The 25106-nt window shown below is 47.9% G+C and overlaps 1 protein-coding gene across 8 annotated transcripts in view; it reads right to left on the bottom strand.

The window, feature by feature from the left end:
* The window catches only part of Mtcl1 (microtubule crosslinking factor 1), a 111538-nt gene extending 110049 nt beyond the window's left edge, over positions 1-1489 (bottom strand). For all 8 annotated transcript variants that reach the window (XM_085833203.1, XM_085833200.1, XM_085833202.1 and 5 more), the window contains exon 1: positions 46-1489. In XM_085833203.1, coding sequence (XP_085689329.1) covers positions 46-1074 — 1029 coding nt within the window. In that variant the 5' untranslated portion in view covers positions 1075-1489. The remainder of the gene's footprint in view (positions 1-45) is intronic.
* Between the last annotated feature and the right edge of the window lie 23617 nt (positions 1490-25106).

Here is a 25106-nt window from a genome sequence, read left to right as displayed (position 1 = left end):
CGGGTCGGCTTCCGAGACACACCTGCCACCCCGGCTGCTGCTCACCTTGAGGTAGTCGTTCTCCGAGCGCAGTTCCTCCATCTCCCTCAGCAGCTCCTCTTCCTCAGCCACCACCAAGAGCCGGGGCTGTTCGCCCAGGCTAGGCTCCTTGGAGGTCCCCAGAATCGTCCGCTCCGGTGGCGCTCGGCCCCCAACATCCTCCTGAGAACCGGGTCCCGGGGACCCTGTGGAGGCCCCGCCTGGGCTGCTTCGGCCCCCGAGACAGGCACTGGCGACAGGGGGCGCCGCGAGCAGGATAGGGGGCTCAGGGCTGCCCGGCGGCGGCCCGCGGGATCCGGAGCTCGGAGTGGGTGCTCCGCGTATGGGTTCCCGGTCACTGGAGCCGGTGCCCGACTCAGCGTCGCTGCTGGCGGCGGGGAGCAGGCGCTGCTCATCAGACAAGGGTTCGGAGGCGCAGTCGGAGAGATCCGAGCTGCTGTCCGTGTGGTTGATACGACAGCCAGCCACCGAGGTCACAGAGAGGGTCACGGCGGGGACCCGGGAGGCGCGAGCCGGGGGCACGACGGCGCGAGCTGGAGGCGTCCCGGGGCCGCGCTTGGTTTTGCGACCCTTCGCGACGGCAGGCGGTGGCTCGGCCCCAGTCGGCCTCCCAACCCGGGACAGTGGCTCCGCCGGCCCCGCGCGCGCCGCCCTCCTGGTCCCCGGGACGGCCTTAGCGCCGCCCGCCGACCTGGCTCCGGCGCCCGGCGGCGGCTTGTCCTTCGCGCCGGGGACTACACCGCTGCGTCGGGAGAGGCGACCGGGCGCGGCCGGGGGCCCAGGCGACGGCGGCGCCTTCCCGGCAAGGCTAGGCGAGCGAGGAGCCGCGGGAGTCGGGGCACGGCCCGCAGAGGGGGTGGCCGTGGCGGGCCGCGTGTGCAGGTCCTTGAGGAAGGGTCTGGCGGGCGAGGGTGCGCGGTGCAGCCGCCTCCTCTCGGCCAGCGGGTGCAGGTGGTGGTGGCGGTGATGCTGGCCGGCTGGCTGCGGCTTGGTGTCCGGGGCGCCGCCGCCCGCGGGGCCGTTCAGCGTCTCCATGGCCCGGGCGGCGGCCGCGATCCGCAGCTCAGGCGGCAGATGCTCCGGGCGGCGGCGGCGGCGTGCAGCCTCCCCGCGCGCCCGGTCATCACTGACCCCCTGCCCCGCCCGGCGTGCACCCTGCGCTCCCGCCGTCCCCTCCCCCGCACTCAGCCGACCCGGGGGAGTGTGTCCCCTCGCTCAGGTCAACGGCGCTCGGATCCTCCTGGCACAGCCGCCGCGGCCGCTCGCATCCCCTGCACCGTGCGTTCAGAGAGCTGAAGCGGCCGCCACCGCGGCCTCGCACAAAAACACTTGTCTGGCGACGCGCGCCGGGCTCCGGAGTTCCGCTCCCCGCCCACTGCCAGTCCGCGGGGGATCGGCAGCCACGGCTTCTGCTCGACTGCTCCGGCGGAGAGAAGCTGCTGCACGCGCGTCCCCCTCCGTCCCCAGCCTGGCGCGCACGCCCCGCCTCCTGCCAGCCGGACGGGGACGGGGCGGGGCGGGCAGGAGGCGGGGCTGCAGCTCGGGGGACGCGGGGGACGCAGAGCCCGCGTGCCCACGCGCCCACGCCGCCGAGGACCACTCTTTGCCTTTGGATGTACTGGGGCTACCACCCTGAGCCGGTTAGGAAGGGAAGAAGCTGGGGTGAAGGGAGGGAAGAGGGCGGGCATCGGCCACTTGGGGACACTTCAGGTGCAGGCGGGGTAGAGGGCCCCTCTGCGATGGGTGCCAGCCTTCTCTCTGTTCCACCCAGCCCCCTCTATCTGACTCCTGCCTCCCCTCTTCGCTTCGCTCCCCACTGCTCTCCCCAGAGCTTCTTTAAGGATTCCTGGTACCGGATGCAGCGTCAGGACCGACACAGCGCTCCACAGTTGGCACCCCCCAGTGGCCTGGGCAGCTCTGAGAGGGAGGAGCCGCTGTAGAAATCGGAGAAGCAGCTCGTCAAGCTGGGGTCTGAAAGAGAGCTCACATTTATAGTTCCGGCGACCTTGCGCCAGGCACTGCTTCTACTCGCATGACAGTCCCGAATTCGAAATCCTGTTTTCAGAAGGAGACATGGGCACGAGGAAGTGAAGTGACTTGTTTGAACTCCGGGGCTGAGCGGGGATTCAAACCTAGGTCTGCTGGAGTCCACGCAGTACACGTTTGCCTTAGAGCACCAAGGAGCCTGAGGGTTCCGCTCCGTGGACAAGGCACTTGACCTTTTGGGTCTCGGATTCCCGCCTCACCTGTAGAATCAGAGAAAACCGAATGTAGATGTATTCTGATTAACTGAGCAAAGAGAAGGACTCACCCGTCCGTCCACTGTAAAGTGCTTTTGACAGATGTTACGTGTGGTTTATATCCCAGGCTTTGGATGTTGGGCAATAAGCGCCCCGAGGACAAGTCTAAGTTGTCCTCTATGTAGATTCGGGATTTGGGGGAGCAGGGATGAACAAGAAGAAGACGCCAGCGGGGGAATCCTGTGTGTTTCCTGAAAGATGCTGGCCTTGCAGTTCACAGCACAGTTAAGTGGGGCAGGGCTTAGATCTAAAGCTGTGAAGTGGAAAGTGAAGGATTCTGATTGATCTTATTTGCTGAGAAAGATCCCAGAGCGGCAGGGTGGAGCAGAGGGCGTGGTGGGGGTGACTGCATCCTAAAACACGAGGAGAGTACAGACTTGAAAATGTTAAAGGAAAATTGTACTCAAAGTCCGTGGTCTTAACGACAGAATGGCCTTCCGTAGCCGGAACCGTCAGAAGCTGCAGGAAAAACTGGCTTTTTTTTTTTTTTTTTTTTTTTTTTAGTATAAACCAGAAGATAGCATGTCTTGTTGGGGCTTGAGCTCAGATCCTATTGAAACCTTCCGACACTATTTGCACTTACAGACCTGAACTTTGCGAGTCACTTTTGTGAAAATCTTCTGAAAGTGAGGCACACCCTATATAATCCGTAATAAGTACCTTTTGAGACCTGCCCCTTGAAGTGCTTGGAGGCCGGCAGCCACACTTGACTAACTGTGTCCACGAGAGGGCGCTCCAGCGTTCCCCTCCAGTACCAACCTGAGGAGTCAAAATCCCCTGCCAACCCTCACATTCCAGGACTCTTAGCACAGCATGTCACCTCTTCAGACCATACACAATCATGAAGAGTCCACCCAAAAGTGTTTCAGTAAGTCTTCCAAAAACTTACCGACTGGGACCCAACTTCCTTTCCCTTAAAAAGGACAACGTCCCTCCTTATTAGCATCACTCAATACTACTGCATCTAGCCTGAGGAGTCGGGTACTTCTTTGTTTTCGTGAGTTTAAAGAGACACGGGCTTGTTGGGTATGTGGATGGCTCACTGGAAAAGCGTGCTTGCAGTGCCCGCGTGTGGGTTCACTGGCCAGCTAGGCTAGTAGAAAAGAAATAGGCTCCAGGGTCCCAAGAGAGTAAAGTGGAGAGTTAGCAGAAGAAAACTGGCCTCAGTAGGTATGCACCCCGAGTTGTGCCCTTTACATACAACACGTCATACAGGCACTATAGCACACACACACACAGCTGTGGGCAAGACGTTTAAAATTCAACTATGACTTGAAGAGAGATTTTTTTTTCCTTCTGTTAAATAAAAACTAGTTAAAGATTAATGGTTTAGAGTTAGAATCAAACTTAAATTCCTTACTCTGTGGAACAACAAGACAAGGTGGGCTCGCATCTGTTTGGTTCCTTTGCTGGGCAGTGTAAGACTTTTATTTGGCCTCTCATCTGAAAGTGACGAATCAGCCTCCCTCCATCTTAGGCTTGAAAGCCATCTCATAGTGAAGACAAACGAGGCTCATTCCTATTTATGACTAAGTCTGTTTCTCAAGGATTGGTCTATGCCCCACCTGTAACCTTAACTACAAATGTTCTGGCAATCATGCCCTTTCTCCCCCCCCCCCCAAAAAAAGTTACTGTAACCATCTTGCAACCCGACCTTTGTTTCAAACGGTTGCTATAGCTACCTGTTGTTATGACTACCTAAGGAGCAACTTGCAGTCAGGTCTTTGCTTCAGGAGGTCTTTAGGACTAACTTATTATGTTAATGTTCTTCTTCCTGTAACCTACCTTATTTTACCCACCAAATCCCTCATTTGGAAACCTCCTACCCTTGAACTATAAAAACCTTGCCTTCCTCACATCCCATACAGACCTCTCAAATCCTGCCTTAGAGGGAGGCAGCCCGTGTGCACAAATAAAGAGCGTGCTTTAATTAATTGCATGCTTTGACTAATTTGGCCATGATGGTTTGGGTCTGTGGTCTTTCTCCTTGGATTTTTAGGATGAACAGAGGTGGCTACCACAGGAATGCTTTTCACAGGCTTCTCCAATTGCTGACTGGGTTTGGACGGAGGAGACATTTGTCAGAAGACTGGGGTGGGCCAGCCAGGAAAAAGGAACGCTGCATACCCCTCTCTTCTGTGCTTCAGGTGACCTCTCCAGCAGCAGCCAGTCTTCACGGAGTGGCATCCTGAGGAACTAGCTGTCTCTGATGCACGATCTTCACCTTCTTGTCACTTTTCATTTCACCACCATTGGACAGATAGAGGAGGTTGTGACCTCCCGAGATTGCCAGTGTTGCGTCTGTAGAAGCCCCCAGTTCCCCTACCTCCTTCTGAGTCTGGAGTCCTTCTGCCGTTTCTGTGACCAACTCTGTACATGGGAAGCTGGATGCACTTGTAACACCCACCCCAGGGGTCAGCTTTTCTTGTTCCTCACAGGCTTACATGAAGGTCTTTGAAGTCATATACTCTGGCTCTGTTTATAACTGCTTTGTCACCTCTATGTCTGAGGGCAGTGTAATGGAGTGGCGAGAGCTGGGGGCAACAGGAAAGCTTGGTCCCAAACCCTGCCAGAGTTATTTGTTCTCTGTGCCTTTTGATGTGGTCTTGACCAGGATTTCCTTTGTCCCATCCCCTTTCTGCTCCATCTCTTCCCCCCTCCCCCGCCCTCCCTCTCCCCAGGTATCCCTCCCCTTTCTTCTCTCTCTCTCTCTCTCTCTCTCTCTCTCTCTCTCTCTCTCTCTCTCTCTCTCTCTCACACACACACACACACACCATTTTGCTATGTTGCCCAGGCTAGCATCACTCATGTGCTCATGGAATCCTCCTGTCCCGGCTCCCAGTTATCTGGGACCACACTATGTGTTTCATCTTTGAGCATTTCCTATGAGTCAATGCCACTCAAGGGTTTATGGCTGTCACCATAACACACCTGCATTTGTCTGCATTTTAACAGTGGCTTCCAATTAAAGAGTACTTTCTTATATATTTTCTGCTCCAGTTAAACATAAATTTTGTTTAGGAAAATGCACAAGTTATTATGAGTTGCTCTTTTGTTTTTATTATTACCATTACAGCATGATATAAGTTACTGATGAGTGTGTGTATGGGTGTGTGTGTGTATGTGTGTGTGTGTGTGTATACACTTTTTACTGGGGTCTATCTATCATGGTTTGAAAATGTCACTTTAGGTGCTGGTCAGTGGCAGCGCACGCCTTTAATCTCAGAACTTGGGAGGCAGAGGCAGGCGAATTTCTGAGTTCGAGCCCAGCCTGGTCTACAAAGTGAGTTCCAGGACAGCCAGGGCTACACAGAGAAACCCTGTCTCGAAAAAGAAAAAAGAGAAAGAAAGAAAAGAAAAGAAAAGAAAAGAAAAGAAAAGGCCACTTTAGACATGCCCCTACCCCAAGTCAATGTCCATTCTAATCCTTTTGGAATTCCTCTCCACCCCCACCCTGAGACAGGGTCTCACTATTGTATAGCCTGGCTGGACTGGACCTCTCTATGTCAACCTGTTGACCTCAGATTCAAGAGATCTGCCTGCCTCTGGAGTGCTGGTATTAAAGGCATGTGCCATCACATCAGGTCTAGGGGTTTTTTTTGTTGTTGTTTTGTTTTTTAAAATAAATGTTTAGAGTAATACACATACCATATTCTCATTTCATATAAAGGACATTTCCTAAGAAAAATATGCCCTCATCCCTGACCAGATTGAAAACCACAGCCTTTCCCCAGACAGAAATAAGCCTCGTTGGGGAGGGGTGCCCCCTGGTGGTCGATATTGGGATGCTCTCCCCGAGGTGAGGATCAAGAATTTTAGTGTCAGCCACTGGGGTGGGGATTCAGGGGAGGATAGGTCCGGATGCAAGTGGTACCTTGTATAATTTGAAATAGCTTTCAGGTGATCCTAAGAGCCTTTTTTTTTTTTTCAACAAAGACTGACTGAACAACTCCCTTAGACAAGCTTTGGCATGTTTGCCAACCCTGGAATTAAAATTTTGGACTTCTTTCCTCTGGCAGTCTAAGTGCGAATTCTTTTTAAATTATATTTAAACACTGTTCTGGGGCTCTAAGCTTGGTGCACAGAGAAAACATGTTGTTAAATAAGGAAACGTAATGAAAACCCTCTGCCTTCCTCGGTCAGCACCGGGTGTAGCTATATTGTCGGGCTTTGGTTTAGAACATTGCAATTTTTTGCCAAGCACTTAGGCTGCCTTCTGCCTGCTTTTGTTGTGATTAGCCAGCGCTTATTGCTATTTCTCAGAGCTACTAGCCCTTCAAAGCAGGGGTAAAGATGTGAAAGCTCGGGATGCAGCTCAAGATTGACATGAGCCCCTAATACCACGCAAAAATAAAGGAAATGGGCGCTGGAGAGATGGCTCAGTGGTTAAGAGTGCCCTACTGCTCTTCTGGGGGTCCTGAGTTCAAATCCCATCACCCACATGGTGGCTCACAACCATCCGTAATGAGATCTGACACTTTCTTCTGGTATGTCTGAAAACAGCTATAGTGTACTTACATATAATAATAAATAAATGTTTAAAAAAATAAAAGAAATGGAGATGATACCAACAGCCATTTCTTTCATTTATTTGTTTTAAAAGATTTGCCTGGGTGGTGTGGCACACAACTTTAGTCCCAGCCCTCAAGAGGCAAAGAGGCAGAAGGATCTCTGAGTTCAAGGCCAGCCTGGTGAGTGAGTTCTGGGACAGCCAGGGCTACACAGAGAAACCCTGTCTCTGAGAGAAGAAAAAAAAAAAAAACGGATATTTATTGTGCCTATCTGCCTGAGTGTGCATACACATGGAGAGATCAGAGAGTATTAAGTGCCATAGAACTGGAGGAGTCACAGGCACTTGGGACCTGCCTTGTGTGGGTGCTGAGACCCGAACCCAGATCCTTTGCAAGAGCCACAAGCCTGCTTTACCACTGAGCCATCCCTCCAATGCCCTGCAACCATTTTTTTCTTGCACTCTGGCCAACTTTCCTGCTCATCTTTACATATGAAATAAAGAAAGCAAAACCAGAAAAATGTGTGTACAGGACGTTGCAGAGCAGATGGCACTTACGAGATAAGCTTCCCAATGAATCGAGAGGTGGGACCCTGAGGGTCCCATCTGAGAATACATTTTATTTATTTTTTTTTAATTAGGTATTTTCCTCAATTACATTTCCAATGCTATCCAAAAAGTCCCCAATACACTCCCTCCCCCCAGTCCCCCACCCACCCACACCCACCCCTTGGCCCTGGCATTCCCTTGTACTGGGGCATATAAAGTTGGCAAGTCCAATGGGCCTCTCTTTCCAGTGATGGCCGACTAGGCCATCTTTTGATACAAATGCAGCTAGAGTCAAGAGCTCTGGGGTACTGGTTAGTTCATAATAATGATCCACCTATAGGGTTGCAGATCCCTTTAGCTCCTTGGGTACTTTCTCCAGCTCCTCCATTGGGGGCCCTGTGATCCATCCAATAGCTGACTGTGAGCATCCACTTCTGTGTTTGCTAGGCCCCGGCATAGTCTCACAAGAGACAGCTATATCTGGGTCCTTTCAGCAAAATCTTGCTAGTGTATGCAATGGTGTCAGCGTTTGGAAGCTGATTATGGGATGGATCCCTGGATACGGCAATCTTTAGATGGTCCATCCTTTCTTCACAGCTCCAAACTTTATCTCTGTAACTCTTTCCATGGGTTATTTATTATTTTTATGTAAAATTACTTTCTGGGATTTTTACAGATTAAAGTTAAGGTGACGCGCACAGTCTTGCTCTTTATATCGCCACCATGCAACTGAGACCCCTCTGAGCTGTGATAGCTTTCCGATCTACCTCCCACATGAGACTCTGAGCTGTGATAGCTTTCCGATCTACCTCCCACATGATGAGTCTAAAGGCCAAGATGAACTTGCGAGTGTTCATGATCAGTGTGGGGCTATCCGTGGTAAGCTGTAGGTCGCCTCCATTCATGCCCAGACAAATCAGACTGGAGGATAAGGAGCTGAAGCAGGAGTTGGACCTCACGGCTCCTCCAGGGTTACCCATGTTTCACGCCCAGCATCCATGGCCAGAGGTTTTTAAAATGTATTTATTTATCTGATATGCATTGGTGTTTTGCCTGCATGTATGTCTGGGTGAGGATGTCAGATCTTGAATTTACAGACGGCTGTGAGCTGCCATGGGATTTGAACCCAGGTCCTGTGGAAGAACAGTCAATGCTCTTAACCGCCAAGCCATTGTCAATCCTGCCAGCTCCCCAGAGATTTGCAACTACCCATAATTCCAATTCTAGGAGACCCAATACCTCTTCCTACTCCTCTTCTTCCTCATCTCCCTCCTCTTCCTACTCCTCTTCCTCCTCTTCCTCCTCTTTCTCCTCTTCCTCTTCTCCTCCTTTTCATCTTTCCTCCTCTTCCCGATCTTCTCATATACAAGGCATACACCCATGCACAAGAGACATATACAAAGCCGGGCGTGGTGGCGCACGCCTTTAATCCCAGCACTCGGGAGGCAGAGGCAGGCGGATTTCTGAGTTCGAGGCCAGCCTGGTCTACAAAGTGAGTGCCAGGACAGCCAGGGCTACACAGAGAAACCCTGTCTCAAAAAACCAAAAAAAAAAAAAAAAAGAGACATATACATAAATAAAAATACAAAATAAGCTGAGCACGGTGCTGCAGGCCTTTAATCCAAGTCCTCGGGAGGCAGAGGCAAGCAGATCTGCGAGTTCAAGGCCAGCCTGGTCTACAAAGTGATTCCAGGATAGCCAGAACTCTGTTACACAGATACCCTGTTTTGAAAAACAATAACAACAAAAAAATTGCATTAAGACATTAAGAATAATAAAATAAATAAATAATAAGATGAAAAATGGATTGTAATGGGTGAAGGAATTGTAATATACTGAAGGAAATTATTATAGTCAAGTGCATTTACTGAGTACTTGTAGCCACCAGCGGCCACGGGTTTCTGGGTTCCTGAAAGGAAAGCTGGGGATGGATAGGAAGGACGGCGAGAGAAATAACGAGCCAAGACAACGTTCTCTGATCAAGGCTCCATCTTTAATTGTAGGGTCTGAATTTAAAGCAGGGGGCGGGGGGGGGGGGGACCCACTTCTCCACTTTGCCAGGATCTCTTTGCTTTGTCAAGATCTCCTCAGGAAGGCAAGCTCAGGCTGTTCAGCAGGTGGTGGCTTCTTGCAGGAAGCTGCAGATGTGGCAGGACAATAGACTGCACCTAGGTCAGAAGACCCCACCCTAGGTGGGCTAGCCGACTGTGGCAAACAAGGTCTGATTCAGCCTGCTCAAGGCTGGGGGGCAGGGAAGGGCACAAGTACTAACCATGTCTTAGGTACCAGAGGTAGGGTAGGGCAGTTGACATGGGGGTCTCCCCATGTGTACAGTCTGGCCTTCCACTTGCCATCCTCCTGCTTCAGCCTCCTTAGTGCTGGATGACAGTTGTATGCCACCATACTCAGCTTTAACGTTAGAATAAAGTTTGCATTTAAATATCACCCCCCCTAGAATTTGGGAGCAGAAACAGATTTTAAGGAGTGTTGGCTGTCCTCTCATGTCTCCCCATGTTCTAGGGACCTCCCCCCCCCCAATCTGGTACCTTCCAGTTTCTGCTTAGAAGCAGTTTTCCCTGTGATGCAATTTACCATCCAGACCATGGAACATTTATGACTCCATAATTACAGGGATAACAGGCGTGACCCAGACCTGGCCTGGGCAGCTCGGGCTGTGTGGTCACTATGAGTAATGGGCGTACATCCCTCAAGGTAGGGATGTCTCAAATCAAGCTGACTCATCTTTTGTGTCCACCCACACTGAAAACATGACCACTTTTCTTTTTGTTTGACTCCTTCCAATAGAGCTGGGGTAGAAGGCATGGAGAAAGTAATTGCGTCATCCACTCACTACTATGGACATTCATTTGAAGACAATTTATCAGACACCTAAGTTGCTAAATTTCATATAGACATTAAGAGGTACAGGACTGGACTTAATGAAGCATGGTAGCTGCCTTTGGGGAGTCTCATATGACAGAAGATCTTATGAAAAAGAGAAAAATCTGTCACTGGTCAATGGTATCCAGAGCCAGTCTCTAATGTTACTCAGGCCTGCATAACCTTAAGAACCTGCCTGGCTCTTTAGACCCTGTGCTTTAGCTAATGTAAACTATGTCATAGCCTCAGTATCACAAAGGGTCACCCTGGGACCATGCTGGATCAAGAACTAAACAATTATGTTATACAGCATTATTCACTCTTTCTGGTTGGCCAAGACAGGGTTTCTCCGTGTAGCCCTGGCTGTCCTGGAACTCACTCTCTAGACCAAGTTGACCTCAAACTCAGAGATCCCCCTGCCTCTGCCTCCCAAGTGCCGGGATTTAAGGCACACAACCACTGTTTTGTTGTTGTTGTTGTTGTTTTGGGGTTTTTGTTGTTGTTGTTGTTTTTGTTTTTGTTTTTCGAGACAGGGTTTCCCTGTGTAGTCCTGGCTGTCCTGGAACTCGCTCTGTAGACCAGGCTGGCCTCGAACTCAGAAATCTGCCTGCCTCTGCCTCCCAAGTGCTGGGATTAAAGGCCTGCGCCACCACGCCCGGCCCACAACCACTGTTATTTGTTCTTAAATACACGAACACAGGCATTTCGCGGACCTGTCAGGGTGATAGATATTACAGTTCATGGTTTGAATCTTCCACATTTTCCTGTGCTTTGTTACCAGGACAGCACCCCCAAACGAATTCAACTGCTTTATTTTGCTTTGTGATATTCGTACATCCTGCTGAACCCCCCTCTTGTCAGCTCCTCGGAATAGATGTAGGAGGAACTCTCGATGCGCTGGCTCCATCTCTCTCTACCCGCCAGTATTTGCGGCATGAGGAACTGGTTACCCCAGGGAGGCAACGTAGGGGCAGTACAACAGCCCTGCGTCCCCTGGTGCTCACACCTCTCCGTGTGTGAGCTCTGTGCGCTCACACCTCCTGTGTGCTCACCAGAATGGTCAGGCAGTTTCTTGTTCCAAGGATGGAGTTTGTAACGTCCCCTGCTGACTACTCAGTCACAGATCCAACACCTTTCTCTTCTCATTAGCTGAAGTCTCTCTGAACTCTAGGCCTCGTAGGTCCACCGGAACGCTGTGTCCAGGGGTCCCATGGACAGTGTGAAAAACGAAATCAGAGCACAGCAGATGCGAATCCTATGCGGCGTGTCTTACTTTGCTTACCCATGTGCTCCACTGTCCCTTGGGATTGTACTGAGAAAATTCGCAGGTTCAGAGATAAATGTGCTAAGAATTTCAAGTTTCATGTAACAGTAGGATAGTAAGCCAACTCGACCTGGAGTGTGAATTTGGCCCCAAAAGTTCCTGTTGGGGGCATGATGCGTCAGTCCACGTTAATGTTTTGTTAGGAATAGAAGAGGGGTAATAACTTTATATAAGAAGCCTTTTGGGGGCTGGAGAGATGGCTTGGTGCTTACAGCGCTGGCTGCTCTTCCAGAGGACCCAGGTTTAATCTCCAGCACCTACACGGCAGCTCACAACTGTCTGCAACTTCCGTTTCAGGGAATCTGACACCCTCACACAAACACATATGCAGGCAAAACACCAATGCACAAGAAAATAAAAATAGGGCTGGTGAGATGGCTCAGTGGGTAAGAGCACCCGACTGCTCTTCCGAAGGTCCAGAGTTCAAATCCCAGCAACCACATGGTGGCTCACAACCATCCGTAACAAGATCTGGCGCCCTCTTCTGGAGTGTCTGAAGACAGTTACAGTGTACTTACATATAATAAATAAATAAATCTTTAAAAAAAAAAAAAAAAGAAAGTTTAAAAAAAAAAAAAAAGAAAAGAAAAATAAATACTATAAATAATTTTTAAAGATTAGCCAATAAGTCAGTTTCCTGTATGAACTTGCCAAGAAGGTACTTTAGGGCTTCATTTCCCATCCAACAGTAAAAATTAGATGTTTTCACTGGCAAGTTGCAAGCAGGTCAGCAGGCGACTAGATTTAGTGACATTGGTGCTCGAAGTAGCAAATGAGTCCACTCTAATTTTAACTCTTTCAGACCCTACTTTTTTTTTTTAAAGATTTTTTTATTTTATGTATGTGAGTACACTATAGCTGTCATCAGACACACCAGAAGATGGTTTTGAGGGCATCAGATCTCATTACAGATGGTTGTGAGCCACCATGTGGTTGCTGGGAATTGAACTCAGGACCTTCAGAAGATCAGTCAGTGCTCTTAACCCCTGAGCCAACTCTCCAGCCCCAAGATCCTACTTTTAATAACAGTTCTTTAACTGTTTAACTTCCCTTCTGGCCCACTACCCACAAGAGGTAGTAGAAAAGAAAAGTTATTACAGGCTGGAGCTGGAGAGATGGCTCAGCGGTTAAGAGCACTGACTGCTCTTCCAGAGGTCTTGAGTTCAATTCCCAGCAACCACCTGATGGCTCAAAAACATCAGTAATGGGATCTGATGCCCTCTTCTGGTGTGTCTGAAGACAGCTACATAAATAATTTTTTTTTGTTTTTCAAAACAGGGTTTCTCGGGCTGGTGAGATGGCTCAGTGGGTAAGAGCACCCGACTGCCCTTCCGAAGGTCCTGAGTTCAAATCCCAGCAACCACATGGTGGCTCACAACCATCCGCAACGAGATCTGGCGCCCTCTTCTGGAGTGTCTGAAGACAGCTACAGTGTACTTACATATAATAAATAAATCTTTAAAAAAAACAAAAAACAAACTGTCTTAGTCAGGGTTTCTATTCCTGCACAAACATCATGACCAAGAAGTAAGTTGGGGAGGAAAGGGTTTATTCGGCTTACACTTCCATGCTGCTGTTCATCACCAAAGGAAGTCAGGACTGGAACTCAAACAGGTCAGGGAGCAGGAGCTGATGCAGAGGCCATGGAGGGATGTTCTTTACTGGCTTGCCTCCCCTGGCTTGCTCAGCCTACTCTCTTATAGAACCCAAGACTACCAGCCCAGGGATGGTCCCACCCACAAGGGGCCTTTCCCCCTTGATCACTAATTGAGAAAATGCCTTACAGTTGGATCTCATGGAGGCATTTCCTCAACTGAAGCTCCTTTCTCTGTGATAACTCCAGCTGTGTCAAGTTGACACAAAAATAGCCAGTACACAAACAAACAAACAAACAAAAAAAAAAAAAACAGGGTTTCTCTGTATAGCCCTGGCTGTCCTGGAACTCACTTTGTAGACCAGGCTGGCCTAGAACTCAGAAATCCGCCTGCCTCTGCCTCCCGAGTGCTGGGATTAAAGGCGTGCGCCACCACACCCGGCTAAATAAATAAATCTTAAAAAATAAAAAATAAAAAGGAAGGAAGAAAAAAGAAAAGTTATTAGGCAATGGGCACAAGTCAATTTGACTCAGCCAAATTGGCATGAGTCAGCAGGAGGGACAGGGGCCAACAGGGGCGCCAGGAGTTCTCCATTGTGCTTCTCTAAAGGAAGCGAAGATCAGCGAAGACACAAAACCAAGAATCATTGCAAAACTAGCTCTTCAAGCAAGCCCCTCTCACAGTTCACCGAGTCCCGTTTAGACTCCCTCCTAACATCGCATGTCCTCCACAGGTCTTGCCTCTCCATGTGTCTTGCCTCGGCACATGATTCTGTCTGTCATAGTGAAACATCCTTTCATCTGTGTCCACTTCAGGAAAACACTCCTTCACGTGTTTGCCCCAGCAAAACACCATCCGATCGATACAACTGACTTTCCAAAGAACTAGAAGTTTTCACCTCAGTCTGCCGAAGGCAAACTGGTCCTGCTGTGAGTTTACAGGTATTACTCTCAAATGTAATAACAAACGAAGAAGCCAAAGCACAAGGAAAACAATCATGTGGGGATGATGGGATGGCTCAGTGGATAAAGGTGCTTGCCTCTGGTAATGACAACCCTAATTTGATCACCAGGACTCACAGGCTAGAAAGAGAGGGTTATCTTAAGTGAAGAGGCTATTTTAAACTGATTCCTGACCTCCACATTCAAAAAGGGAAGAATTGTGTTTGGGAGTGAGAGGGGTACACACACACACACACACACGTAAGTGTAATTTTAAAATATTTTTGAAGAAATAGCTATTCTTTCAATGGAACCAGATTATCGAGAGCCCAGAGAATGCAGCAAGGGCTCATACTCCCTGAAGCTCCCACAGTCTACCTACACATGCATGGGGTTTTCTTTGGGTCCCTGTCCAAGCCTCCTGGCGTCAGGACTATTTATTAATAGGAACAAGGTCATTTTGAACCCAGAAGACTGCGGAAAACTTGCAGATGTGATGAAGTGGCCCAGCCAGACTGTGAACCCAGAGGTGGTGCCCACGCTCTCCCCAACTCTATTCTGTCTTCTCACATGAACTTTTGGTCCATGCCCATGGGGCTATCAGGCAGGCAGCCAGCAGAACTGCCAGGCTCTCTGCTAGGGTGAGGTGAGCGGCTTCACGAGGTGCACAGAGGGGAAGAGATTCTGATGTGGTGGTGGAGGGACAAACTGATGGGTATCACATAGATGACGCCCAGAGATGTCCTGCTACTTCATGGGAAAGTTGACACTAAGCTCTGCAAGCAGACTCTGTTCTAGAATTAACACACATAGGAAGGAAGGCTGTGTATTGATCAAGATTCTGTGTCTTTGGGAAGTGCCTGGAGTCCCTTTAGCAAGGGTGAGTTCTGTGTAAATGAAAAGTGGGGAAGCAGGAAGCCATTTTCTATTTAAACAGCTGACTAGCACTGTGGGGTATGGAGCGGCAGCATTCATACAGTGAGCCACAGAAAGGCTGGTCACAAAATGCTGTAAAGGGCTTTCTTCAGGTCCTTGGGTCCAAAGAGGGTGTTATTTTCGAGGCTCAAGGAGGGAGGAGGCAGTTGGATTTTCTGAGATGCTGGAAAAACAAAACCCACCAGGTCACAGGAGAGCATTCCTGCAGTTTCCCCAGCTTTCCTTCAACAGCACTTCTGTGCTGGAGCCAGTGTTCCTTCGTGCCCTTAAAGATATCTGTAATGAACAGGGGTCAGCTCGAAGAGAATGCCCTTGGGTGGTGCTTATAACTGTTGGGTGAGCAAGGAGTCTAACTAACGTGATCCATGCCTTCGAAAGCTCAGATGTTGGTGGAGACAGTGGGATCAAATGCCGAGTTAATGAGATGCCTTAGGAAAGCTCTTGCCTGTAGAGATAACGTCAGAGATGCAGAAGTGACGTCAGCAGGGTTTATGATGTCTTTGATGAACACGTGTGCCATGACTCAGTTTATCAAATCACACATAGTTAAGCATTTTTGGTTGCTGCTCCTCTTGATGTGTTTCCCACACTAATGAGCACAGTTGTCACAGCCCTACCTTTGCTCTGCCTGTTTTAGCTTGTGGTGCTGAGGATCAAATCCATCCAAGGCTTGGTACATGCTGGGATAGGTTCCATCGCTGAGCCATGTCCCATCTTGGTTTGTGTTTGGATGGGGTTGAGAACCTGTGACTAGTTCTAAGCTACTCTCCTGTGTCATGCTGCAGAGGCCTGCTCTAAATTCTGCTATGTACATTACTTCTTATTGCTGTGCCAGGGAACAGCCATGAACCCCAGAAAAACCAATGAGGAGTCGATTCCGATGCAATTGCATTTGACTCTTTGTATTCAAGCTTGAGCATGGGTCATACCATATAGGAGAAAGGGAGGGGGTCCTGAGCTCAGCTTCAGGCAAGCATTGATAGAGGCAAGAAGGAGGTATCTAGCCTGGTACACATCTGATTGGGGGTGGGGTGGGGGGTGCATTATGGCCTTTAACATAATTGGCTGGTGCTGGGAGCCAAACCATAAACTTAACTTCTGTTTTCCTCCTGATTGGTGGTTGTTAGGAAGCGAAGTGTCAGGGGCGGGCTTGTAACCGAAGATTACAATGCAGACTACAATACAGATTTGTTGGGGAATAACCTGGAAACTGGTACTAGGTACCGGCCTGTGAGTTAACTTGAGTTCAACCTTAAGTCAGGTTGTCTAAGATAGAATCTGAACCTGAAAGATTTGGTGGCTCATGCCTTTAATCCCAGCACTTGGGAGGCAGAGGCATGTGGATTTCTGAGTTCAAGGCCAGCCTGGTCTACAGAGTGAGTTCCATGACAGCCAGGACTATACAGAGAAGCCCTGTCTTAAAAAACCAAATATATATATGTTTCTCAACATCATGTCAAACAACAGCTTATGGGCTGAACTCTGCCCTGGGAGACTCCATTTTTATAAAGCATCAGTTGGCTTCCTTTTTTTTTTTTTTTTTTTTTTAGATTTATTTATTTATTATATGTAAGTACACTGTAGCTGTCTTCAGACACTCCAGAAGAGGGAGTCAGATCTTGTTACGGATGGTTGTGAGCCACCATGTGGTTGCTGGGATTTGAACTCCTGACCTTCAGAAGAGCAGTCGGGTGCTCTTACCCACTGAGCCATCTCACCAGCCCAGTTGGCTTCCTTTTGAGTACAAATGTGAAGGCACCATTGATTCTACATCATATGTGTACATGTAGACACCACCATTTGCTCAACACAAATCACAAGGCATAAACTGTTAGCACACTCAGATCCATAAAAAAGAACCACCAGTGAACTTCAGAAACAGACAGGTACGTATTAAAACTATATCATAAAGACAGGCCTGTGAGCTTACCAAACATACCAGACCAGTAAGAGATAAAACACCTTCATCTAGATCTTATAAAAACAAGGACACACAACACTGTGGTGACTACAATCCCATCAACCTATGGTCCAACCATATGATATGTGCATTAAGAGATCAACAGGTGGAGAACTTGCAGTTCCTGGTCTGCTTACCATTGTCCTATTGCTTGATACATTGTCTCTACCAACTGGATGCATTGTTTGTTTTTGTCAACTTGACACAAAGTAGAGTCATCTGAGAAGACAGAATGCAACTGACAAAATGCCTCCATCTGATTGTCTATAGGGCAAGTCCATGGGACATTTCTTGATTAGTGATCAATGACTGATTAGTGATTAAGGCTCCAGGTGGGTGGGACCACCTCTAGGCAGATGGTCCTGAATTCTATAACAACAACAACAACAACAAAAAAAAAAACCCAGGATGAACAAGCCACAATGACCAAAGCCAGTAAGCAGAGCTGCTCCACAGTCAGCCCCTGCCTCTGGGTTCCTGGCTTGGTTTCCCCTGATGATGGATGTGACCTGAGAGTTATAGGATAGATAAAACTGCACAAAACCCTTTCCTTTCCAGGTTGCTTCTGGTCGTGGTGTAGTATGACAGCAATAGGAGCCTTAACTAAGACATCATGCATTGCATCAGTCCGTTACTCTGTACCTGGTCCTGTTGCATAAGCCATCAGCAGCTCTCACTGAGTCCAGGCCTATCTCGTGACCTGCATGACTCTCTTTGCATGGGCATCACCTTTCTTCCTCCAGCAAATCCTCTTTGAACTCTGCAGCCTCTTTAACAGCTTATAGCCATTCTGTATCATATATAAGTATATGCATGTGGTACCTGAGTGTTAGTTGTGATTAGAATAAAGCTATGGTGGCCAATGGTAATGCTAAGAAGGGGCATGACTATTACTTGATACATTTCAGCAAAAGAAGCTGACATAGCTTATGAACTTGCTGCTAGTAAAACAACAACAACAAACAAAAACAAAAACATTCTGATATTGTATAGAAGACACGAGTGTGTTCTCAGCATCCTGGAGCTATGTGTTTTGATCTGGATGGATGAGAGTGTGTCCTTGCAATTCTCCTAGGAAGATGCTTTCAGAGAATGGAGCAGGAAGATGCTTAAGAAGGCAAGCCCCAGGCTGGGCATGGCTTTAATCCAAGCATTTAGAAGACAGAGGCAGGCTGACCTCTGTGAATTCGTGACTAACTTCCTCTATGTAGGCAGTTCCAGTTCAGCCTGGTCTACATAGTGAGGCTCTGGAGACAGAGAGAGAGAGAGAGAGAGAGAGAGAGAGAGAGAGAGAGAGAGAGAGAGAGAGAGAGAGAGAGAAAGAAGAAGAAGAAGAAGAAGAAGAAGAAGAAGAAGAAGAAGAAGAAGAAGAAGAAGAAGAAGAAGAAGGAGGAGGAGGAGGAGGAGGAGGAGGAGGAGGAGGAGGAGAAGGAGAAGAAGAAGAAGAAGAAGAAGAAGAAGAAGAAGAAGAAGAAGAAGAAGAAGAAGAAGAAGAAGAAGAAAAGAAGAAGAAAGAAGAAGAAAGAAGAAGAAAGAAGAAAGAAGAAAGAAGAAAGAAGAAAGAAGAAAGAAGAAAGAAGAAGAAGAAGAAGAAGAAGAGGAGGAGGAGGAGGAGAGATCTTCTGCATGTTTTTCTGTTCTCCCTACTCCAATCCACCCTGAATATCTACATAAGCTCTCTTAAAGGCTCTGGGTAGCAGCCCATACTGAATTTCCTGTCAGAGCATGCTCTGTCAGCATAAAGCACTGAGGGAAGATGCCTAACCATTTGCGAAGCTGAATGGACGTTTCCATATTTATCCTGCCCAAATAACTTAGACAAGGCTTTCCAAATTTCAGGATAAATCTGGAAACTGAATTGCCAGTTGCTGAGAATTTTTTCAAAGGACAAAAATCCGTATGTTTGCCATGGGAGAGTGTAACTACTCCCTCCAGATGTGTCAGCCTGAACTTGCACATTTAAAAATTTTAAATTAAGGGGAAACGATATAACATCAATCACTAGTAGACATGCTATAAATTTCAAATGAAAGGAAAATGAGGAAAAAAAGACATTTATACATTATTAAGCTCTTGATTCATAATGTTAATACCACTTTTACTATGACTTTGACAGCTTGTATGTGGGATTCAATATATGTACCTTGATAATAGTGAATCTGATATAGTGAATCTGATCAGTAACTAACTACAATGCTAATTACAACTTATACAATCTCTATTTTGTTTTCAAATTTAAGAAATTCAGCCTCGGGCTGGTGAGATGGCTCAGTGGGTAAGAGCACCCGACTGCTCTTCCGAAGGTCCAGAGTTCAAATCCCAGCAACCACATGGTGGCTCACAACCATCCGCAACGAGATCTGGCGCCCTCTTCTGGAATGTCTGAAGACAGCTACAGTGTACTTACATATAATAAATAAATAAATCTTTAAAAAAAAAAAAAAAAGAAAGAAATTCAGCCTCTAAGGGCATAGTGGCACCTGCTTTTAATTCCAGTACTCTGGAGGCAGAGGCAGGAAGAACTCTGAGGCCAGCCTGGTTGTCTTAGTCTGAGTTTGTATTCATGCACAAAACATCCTGACCAAGAATGGAGAGGAAAGGGTTTATTCAGCTTATACTTCCATATTGCTGTTTATCACCAAAGGAAGCCAGGACAGGAACTCACACAGGGCAGTAACCTGGAGGCAGGAGCTGATGCAGAGGCCATGAATGGGATGTTACTTACTGGCTTGCTTCCCCTGGCTTGCTCAGCTTGCTCTCTTATAAAACCCAGGACTACCAGCCCAGGAATGGCACCACCCACAATGGGCTAGGCCCTCCCAACTTGATCACTCATTGAGAAAATGCCTTACCACCTGATCTGGAGGCATTTCCTCAAGGGAGGCTCCTTTCTCTGTGATAACTCCATGTGTCAAATTGACACACAAAGCCAGCCAGTACATTGGTCTACATAGCAAGTTCCAGGCCAGCCACGACTATACAGTGAGACACTAAAAAAATGAAACCCAGCCTTCCATGTATAATAATAGAAACTGAACACCAGATGCTTTGCCAACTTAAAACCTAGAACGTCCAGCGCTGAGAGTGTCCCTCAGTGGTGGACACACTTTCTCCTCATGTGCGAGTTCTCAGGACGCAGTACCTCGGTGTGATGTGGCTGGGGAGTGGGCTCCGTGGGTAACTGTACTTGCTGTGCAAGCGTGAGGATCTGATTTGAATCCCCTCCCGTAAAAAGATGAGCATGGGCTGGAGAGATGGCTCAGGGGTTAAGAGCACCAACTGCTCTTCTGAAGGTCGTGAGTTCGGATCCCAGCAACCACACGATGGCTCACAACCACCCATTATGAGATCTGATGCCCTCTTCTGGGGTGTCTGAAGATAGCTACAGTGTACTTACATGTAATAAATAAATAAATCTAAAAAAGAAAAGAAAAGAAAAAAAAAAGATGAGCATGCACTGTTACTGGTTATCCACCAGAGCTAGGTGGTAGGAGCCTACTACAGAAGACACTTTAGTGGCAGGACAGAGAAATCAAACTGGAACCTGACCTGAAAACCCCTCCCTACTGGCTAGTTCTCACTATGCTGGAACGTGAAATACAGGCCACTGGGGGTTGGGAAGTCACCAATGGTCTTATCTAGTGGTGAACCCCCCAACCCATCCCCATCCCCCGCTATACTACAACCCCAAACTATCAGACACGAGAGAATGAGGCCATGAGAGAATGAGCTAGCTAACCACTTTTGGATTGGACTCAAAGCCTATTCCTCAGGATGAAATCTATCTGCACTATAAATCTAGTCAGGGTCCAGGATGCATAGACTCTAAGAAAGACCCTGTTACATGCTGCTAAGCTGTCTTCTAAATATTTACATTTATACAAATAGGCAAGTTCTACCCTCAACTTTGGCTAGAAAGTGCCTCTCTGCAGTGCATCAGTTAATACAGAAGGTCTATATTAACTTATTATTAAATTCATTATTACTAACGCTAGCCAGTCAAAGACCTGAGAATAAGAGATTATTGAGTGTTCAGCTCTATATAGGATATCTGTATCTCTCTCTCTCTCTCTCTCTCTCTCTCACACACACACACACACACACACACACACACACACACACACAGAGAGAGAGAGAGAGAGACAGAGAGATAGAGAGAGGACAGAGACAGAGATAGGAGAAAGAGACTCAGAGAGACAGAGAGAGACAGAGAGAGGGAGAGAGAACACCCAACATTAATTTGTGTGAGTCAATGTCCTTCCAATGTCCTTTGGAAGCAGGCTAACCTCAGCTCATCTGACTTTGCCAGTCACTATCAGAGTTAATCTGGGCCAGCTGCAACTTAATTTCTCTTTGTGGTTAGGTAGTTGCCTGTCTCATAATGAATTTGGAGATAATAATAATAATAAAAAAATCCCAAAAGCAATTGAGAGAATTAAGAGATATCGTAGAGGCAGGCGGATTTCTGAGTTCGAGGCCAGCCTGGTCTACAAAGTGAGTTGCAGGACAGCCCAGTCTACACAGAGAAACCCTGTCTTGAAACACCGAGAGAGAGAGAGAGAGAGAGAGAGAGAGAGAGAGAGAGAGAGAGAGAGAGAGAGAGAGATCATGAGGGGCATGGTGGGACATGCCTTTAATCCCAGGACGTGGGAGGTAGATGCAGGGGTGGATCACTCTAAATTTGAGAGCAGCCTGATAAACATAGTTAGTTCCAGGCTAGCCAGGGGTACATAAAGAGCCTGTGTAAAAACAAAGACACCAAAAAAATAAAAATAAAAAAATTAAATAAATAAATAAATAAATAAATAAATAAATAAAAAACAGGGCGTGGTGGCGCATGCCTTTAATCCCAGCACTCGGGAGGCAGAGGCAGGCGGATTTCTGAGTTCCAGGCCAGCCTGGTCTACAAAGTGAGCTCCAGGACAGCCAGGGCTACACAGAGAAACCCTGTCTCGAAAAGCAAAAAAAAAAAAAAAAACAAAAAAAAAACAAAAACACCCACCAAATAAATGAGGAATTGCATATAAAACCCTTAGCACATTCAAAACATAGAACAAATTCCTGGTGGTCCTGTGACCCCTTTGGCCTTGTCACTGAACCTCCTTGGATTTTAGTTTTTCTCCAGTTCTCGATTCCTTTTCCCCAGCAGCCTAGAAGGATTACAGAGGATCATAATTAGCATATCCAGTAGCAGCCACAGCCCAGCTCTGCAGCTCAGCTCTTCTCCAAATTAACCTGTTTATATGTTCATCTAACTCTCCAAGCTTAGCAGGCTTCATCGTTAGGAAAACAGAGCCTCTCTCCTGTTGACATTTCCCATTTTCCTCGGCAAACTCCTTCCCTGAGAACCCAAAGATACACAGACTGCCCTTAAAAAAAAAAAAAAAAAGGGCAGCTTGGATTTTCAAGAGTTTTCTTTGCCGTCCGCAGTGAGCTCAGAGGTGGCTATGAGGCGAGCTTCCTGGGAGAAGTGTGTGTGTGTGTTGACACGGGGAGTCCGTTTCTAATGGAAGGAGAGCCACAAATAACCACGACAGCTTTTTACATCGCGAAAGGGTTTGGTGTATGTGTGGGGGAGTCTCTGCTAGTTGAGTGTACCTCCTACACTAGGCCGGTGCTCTATCCCTGACACTCCCAACCTAGATGGGATTTAATTTACATGAAATTAGAGCAGCCGTTGGGGCCCTTAAAGGAAAATTCCTGCTCCACACAACAGTCTCCAGCCTGGGTGCAGACATAACCTTCCAGTTGCACGGGTCAATCCTTGGGCCAAGGCACCGCCCCGTCAGGAAGGAAGGAGGCTGGCTCACCCAAAATTGAGCTAAGGAGGTGGTGGTGAGGGTAATTATCCCTTTAATGAGACACCGCACTTTTTACCCAGAATGCCCACCCCTTATACAGTTCTTACAAGTTGCCCTGAGGTGGCAGTGAAGGCCTCTTAGGGACACTCTTCCTTTTTCTTTTTCTTTTTTCTTTCTTTCTTTATTTTGGTTTTTTGAGACAGGGTTTCTCTGTCTAGCTCTGCCAGTCCTGGAACTCACTACAAAGTGACCAGGCTGGCCTCAAACTCAGAAATCCACCAGCCTCTGCCTCCCAAGTGCTGGGATTAAAGGCGTGCACCACCACGCCTGGCTCCTTTTTCTTTTATTCTTCTATTTCTTCTAGACACTGGCCAGAGCCTTGGTCTGCTCTTTCTGATGCAGGCGCTTCTTACCCGTCTGTCACTCCTGTCACTCCGAAGCCCTTTTCTCACTACGTAGCTGCTCACTGCTGTGTGGCAGACTTCATGCCAGAAACACAAGTTTCATCTTTGTTTCTTTCTTCCATTCTCCTGTGGGCAGCTGCAAAGATTTACAGCTTGTCTACCCTGGGCGGTTTCTTCTACACCTTACTAAATTGTGAGCTTTCATTTGCGACCATTCTGAAATTATCTTTTTTTTTTTTTTTTTTTTTTTGGTTTTTCGAGACAGGGTTTCTCTGTGTAGCCCTGGCTGTCCTGGCACTCACTTTGTAGACCAGGCTGGCCTCGAACTCAGAAATCCGCCTGCCTCTGCCTCCCGAGTGCTGGGATTAAAGGCGTGCGCCACCACGCCCGGCTGTCTGAAATTATCTTATTCATAGGACTAACAATCCTAAGAAGGGGCTCCAATTTCCCTGATTAATGTCCCATGAAACCCACCCTCCTGATAATAAAAATCACCATCGTGGTTGTGTGTGTGATTCACACCTAGCCACCCAGACATGCCGAGTCCTTGCTAAGCCATCCAGCAAATAAATGCTACCGCACACAGAGAGAACACCAAGATGGCTATGGCTGGCTACTCCTAGCTTTGGACCTCACTTAGCCAATTTATAAGGAAGGGTCATCAGGAACGATGGTTGCTGTTGTTGATGCACAGGAAAGAGAAGTCAATGCTCCCTTCACAACAATGGGGAGGAGAGTTTGGTGAGGACCAGTCTGTAAGTCAGGAGACTGCCTGTGGCTTCTTCCAAGGCTGTGGCTTCTTCCAAGGCTGTTTCTGCAGCCACTACTTCTTTCTGCTCCTCTAAGAAAGGTGTTAGTAGCTCTTAGCACCTGTCAAATTTTAATGTCTCCGGTTGGGAATGGGACACTGTTGTTTGGACCGGGAACAAGGAACTGAGGTGCATATTTCACATACCAAAGCAGACCTGACCTCCAGGTTCTCCCAGCATCCCTCAGTCCCTACCTGGCATACCCTGCCCCCCAACCCTGAACTTTCCAGCCCAGGGGCTGGGCTGTCCTTCCCTAGAGGCTTCCCCCTATACTATCCAGACATTTCGGTCTCTCTTCTCCTCTTCTCTCTCTGTCCCCTACACCCTCGGCCCTTTCCCCATGGTGACTCCCTGGCCTTGGTCCTTGGGCCAGTGAACTCGCCCACCTAAGAACAGCTTCCCAATAAATCTGCCTTTAATCTAATTTAATTTGGTGTAAATTGGCTCACTTTACCGGTGGCGGCAGTGAAATAACCTATCAATTGTCCCAGACTTACTGTGTTGGTGGGAGCCAAGCAAATCAAAATCTTTCTGACTTGCTTGGACATGTTGCCCCTGAAGCAAACTCTCATTAGACTCCTCCTTAGCTTCCGCCTGAATGGGGCGGCCCACGCTGGTCCGCAGCTTGTGGTTATCATGGATACAGGGTCAGCATCGACTGTTTCCATTCACAGAACAAAACTCCAGTCTGGTGTGTGGGAACAACAAGCCAAGGAGCTTTTCTTGGGGTCACTGTCTAAACTTCCACCATGATGACAACTTATTTATTAAAAGGATGCCACTTTGAACCATGAAAAGCACAGACCAGAGCTGTCCCCTTCCCTTCCTTATTAGTCTTTGTGATCGACCCTTTGCGGTTTCCTGTGTCTTCAAAAGGAGGGTTCTTAAACTGAGCCTTTCAGCATCACCTGGTGCCCAGAATGCCTCAATAGCTCACCTACAAGACTCCCCTAGTCAGTGAGCCTGGGTAGACACAAGGATTTGTGTCTAGTGGACTTGGTAAGGCTCTTGAAGTCCACAGGAAAACAACCCCAGAGCATGCTGGGGCTCCCTGAAGC

The sequence above is a fragment of the Mus caroli genome, unplaced genomic scaffold (genome assembly GCF_978045245.1).
Source record: "Mus caroli unplaced genomic scaffold, Mus_caroli_1 scaffold_18, whole genome shotgun sequence".
NCBI lineage: Eukaryota > Metazoa > Chordata > Mammalia > Rodentia > Muridae > Mus > Mus caroli.
Note: the sequence above shows the minus strand (reverse complement) of the source record. Positions and strands in the feature narration are given on the sequence as shown.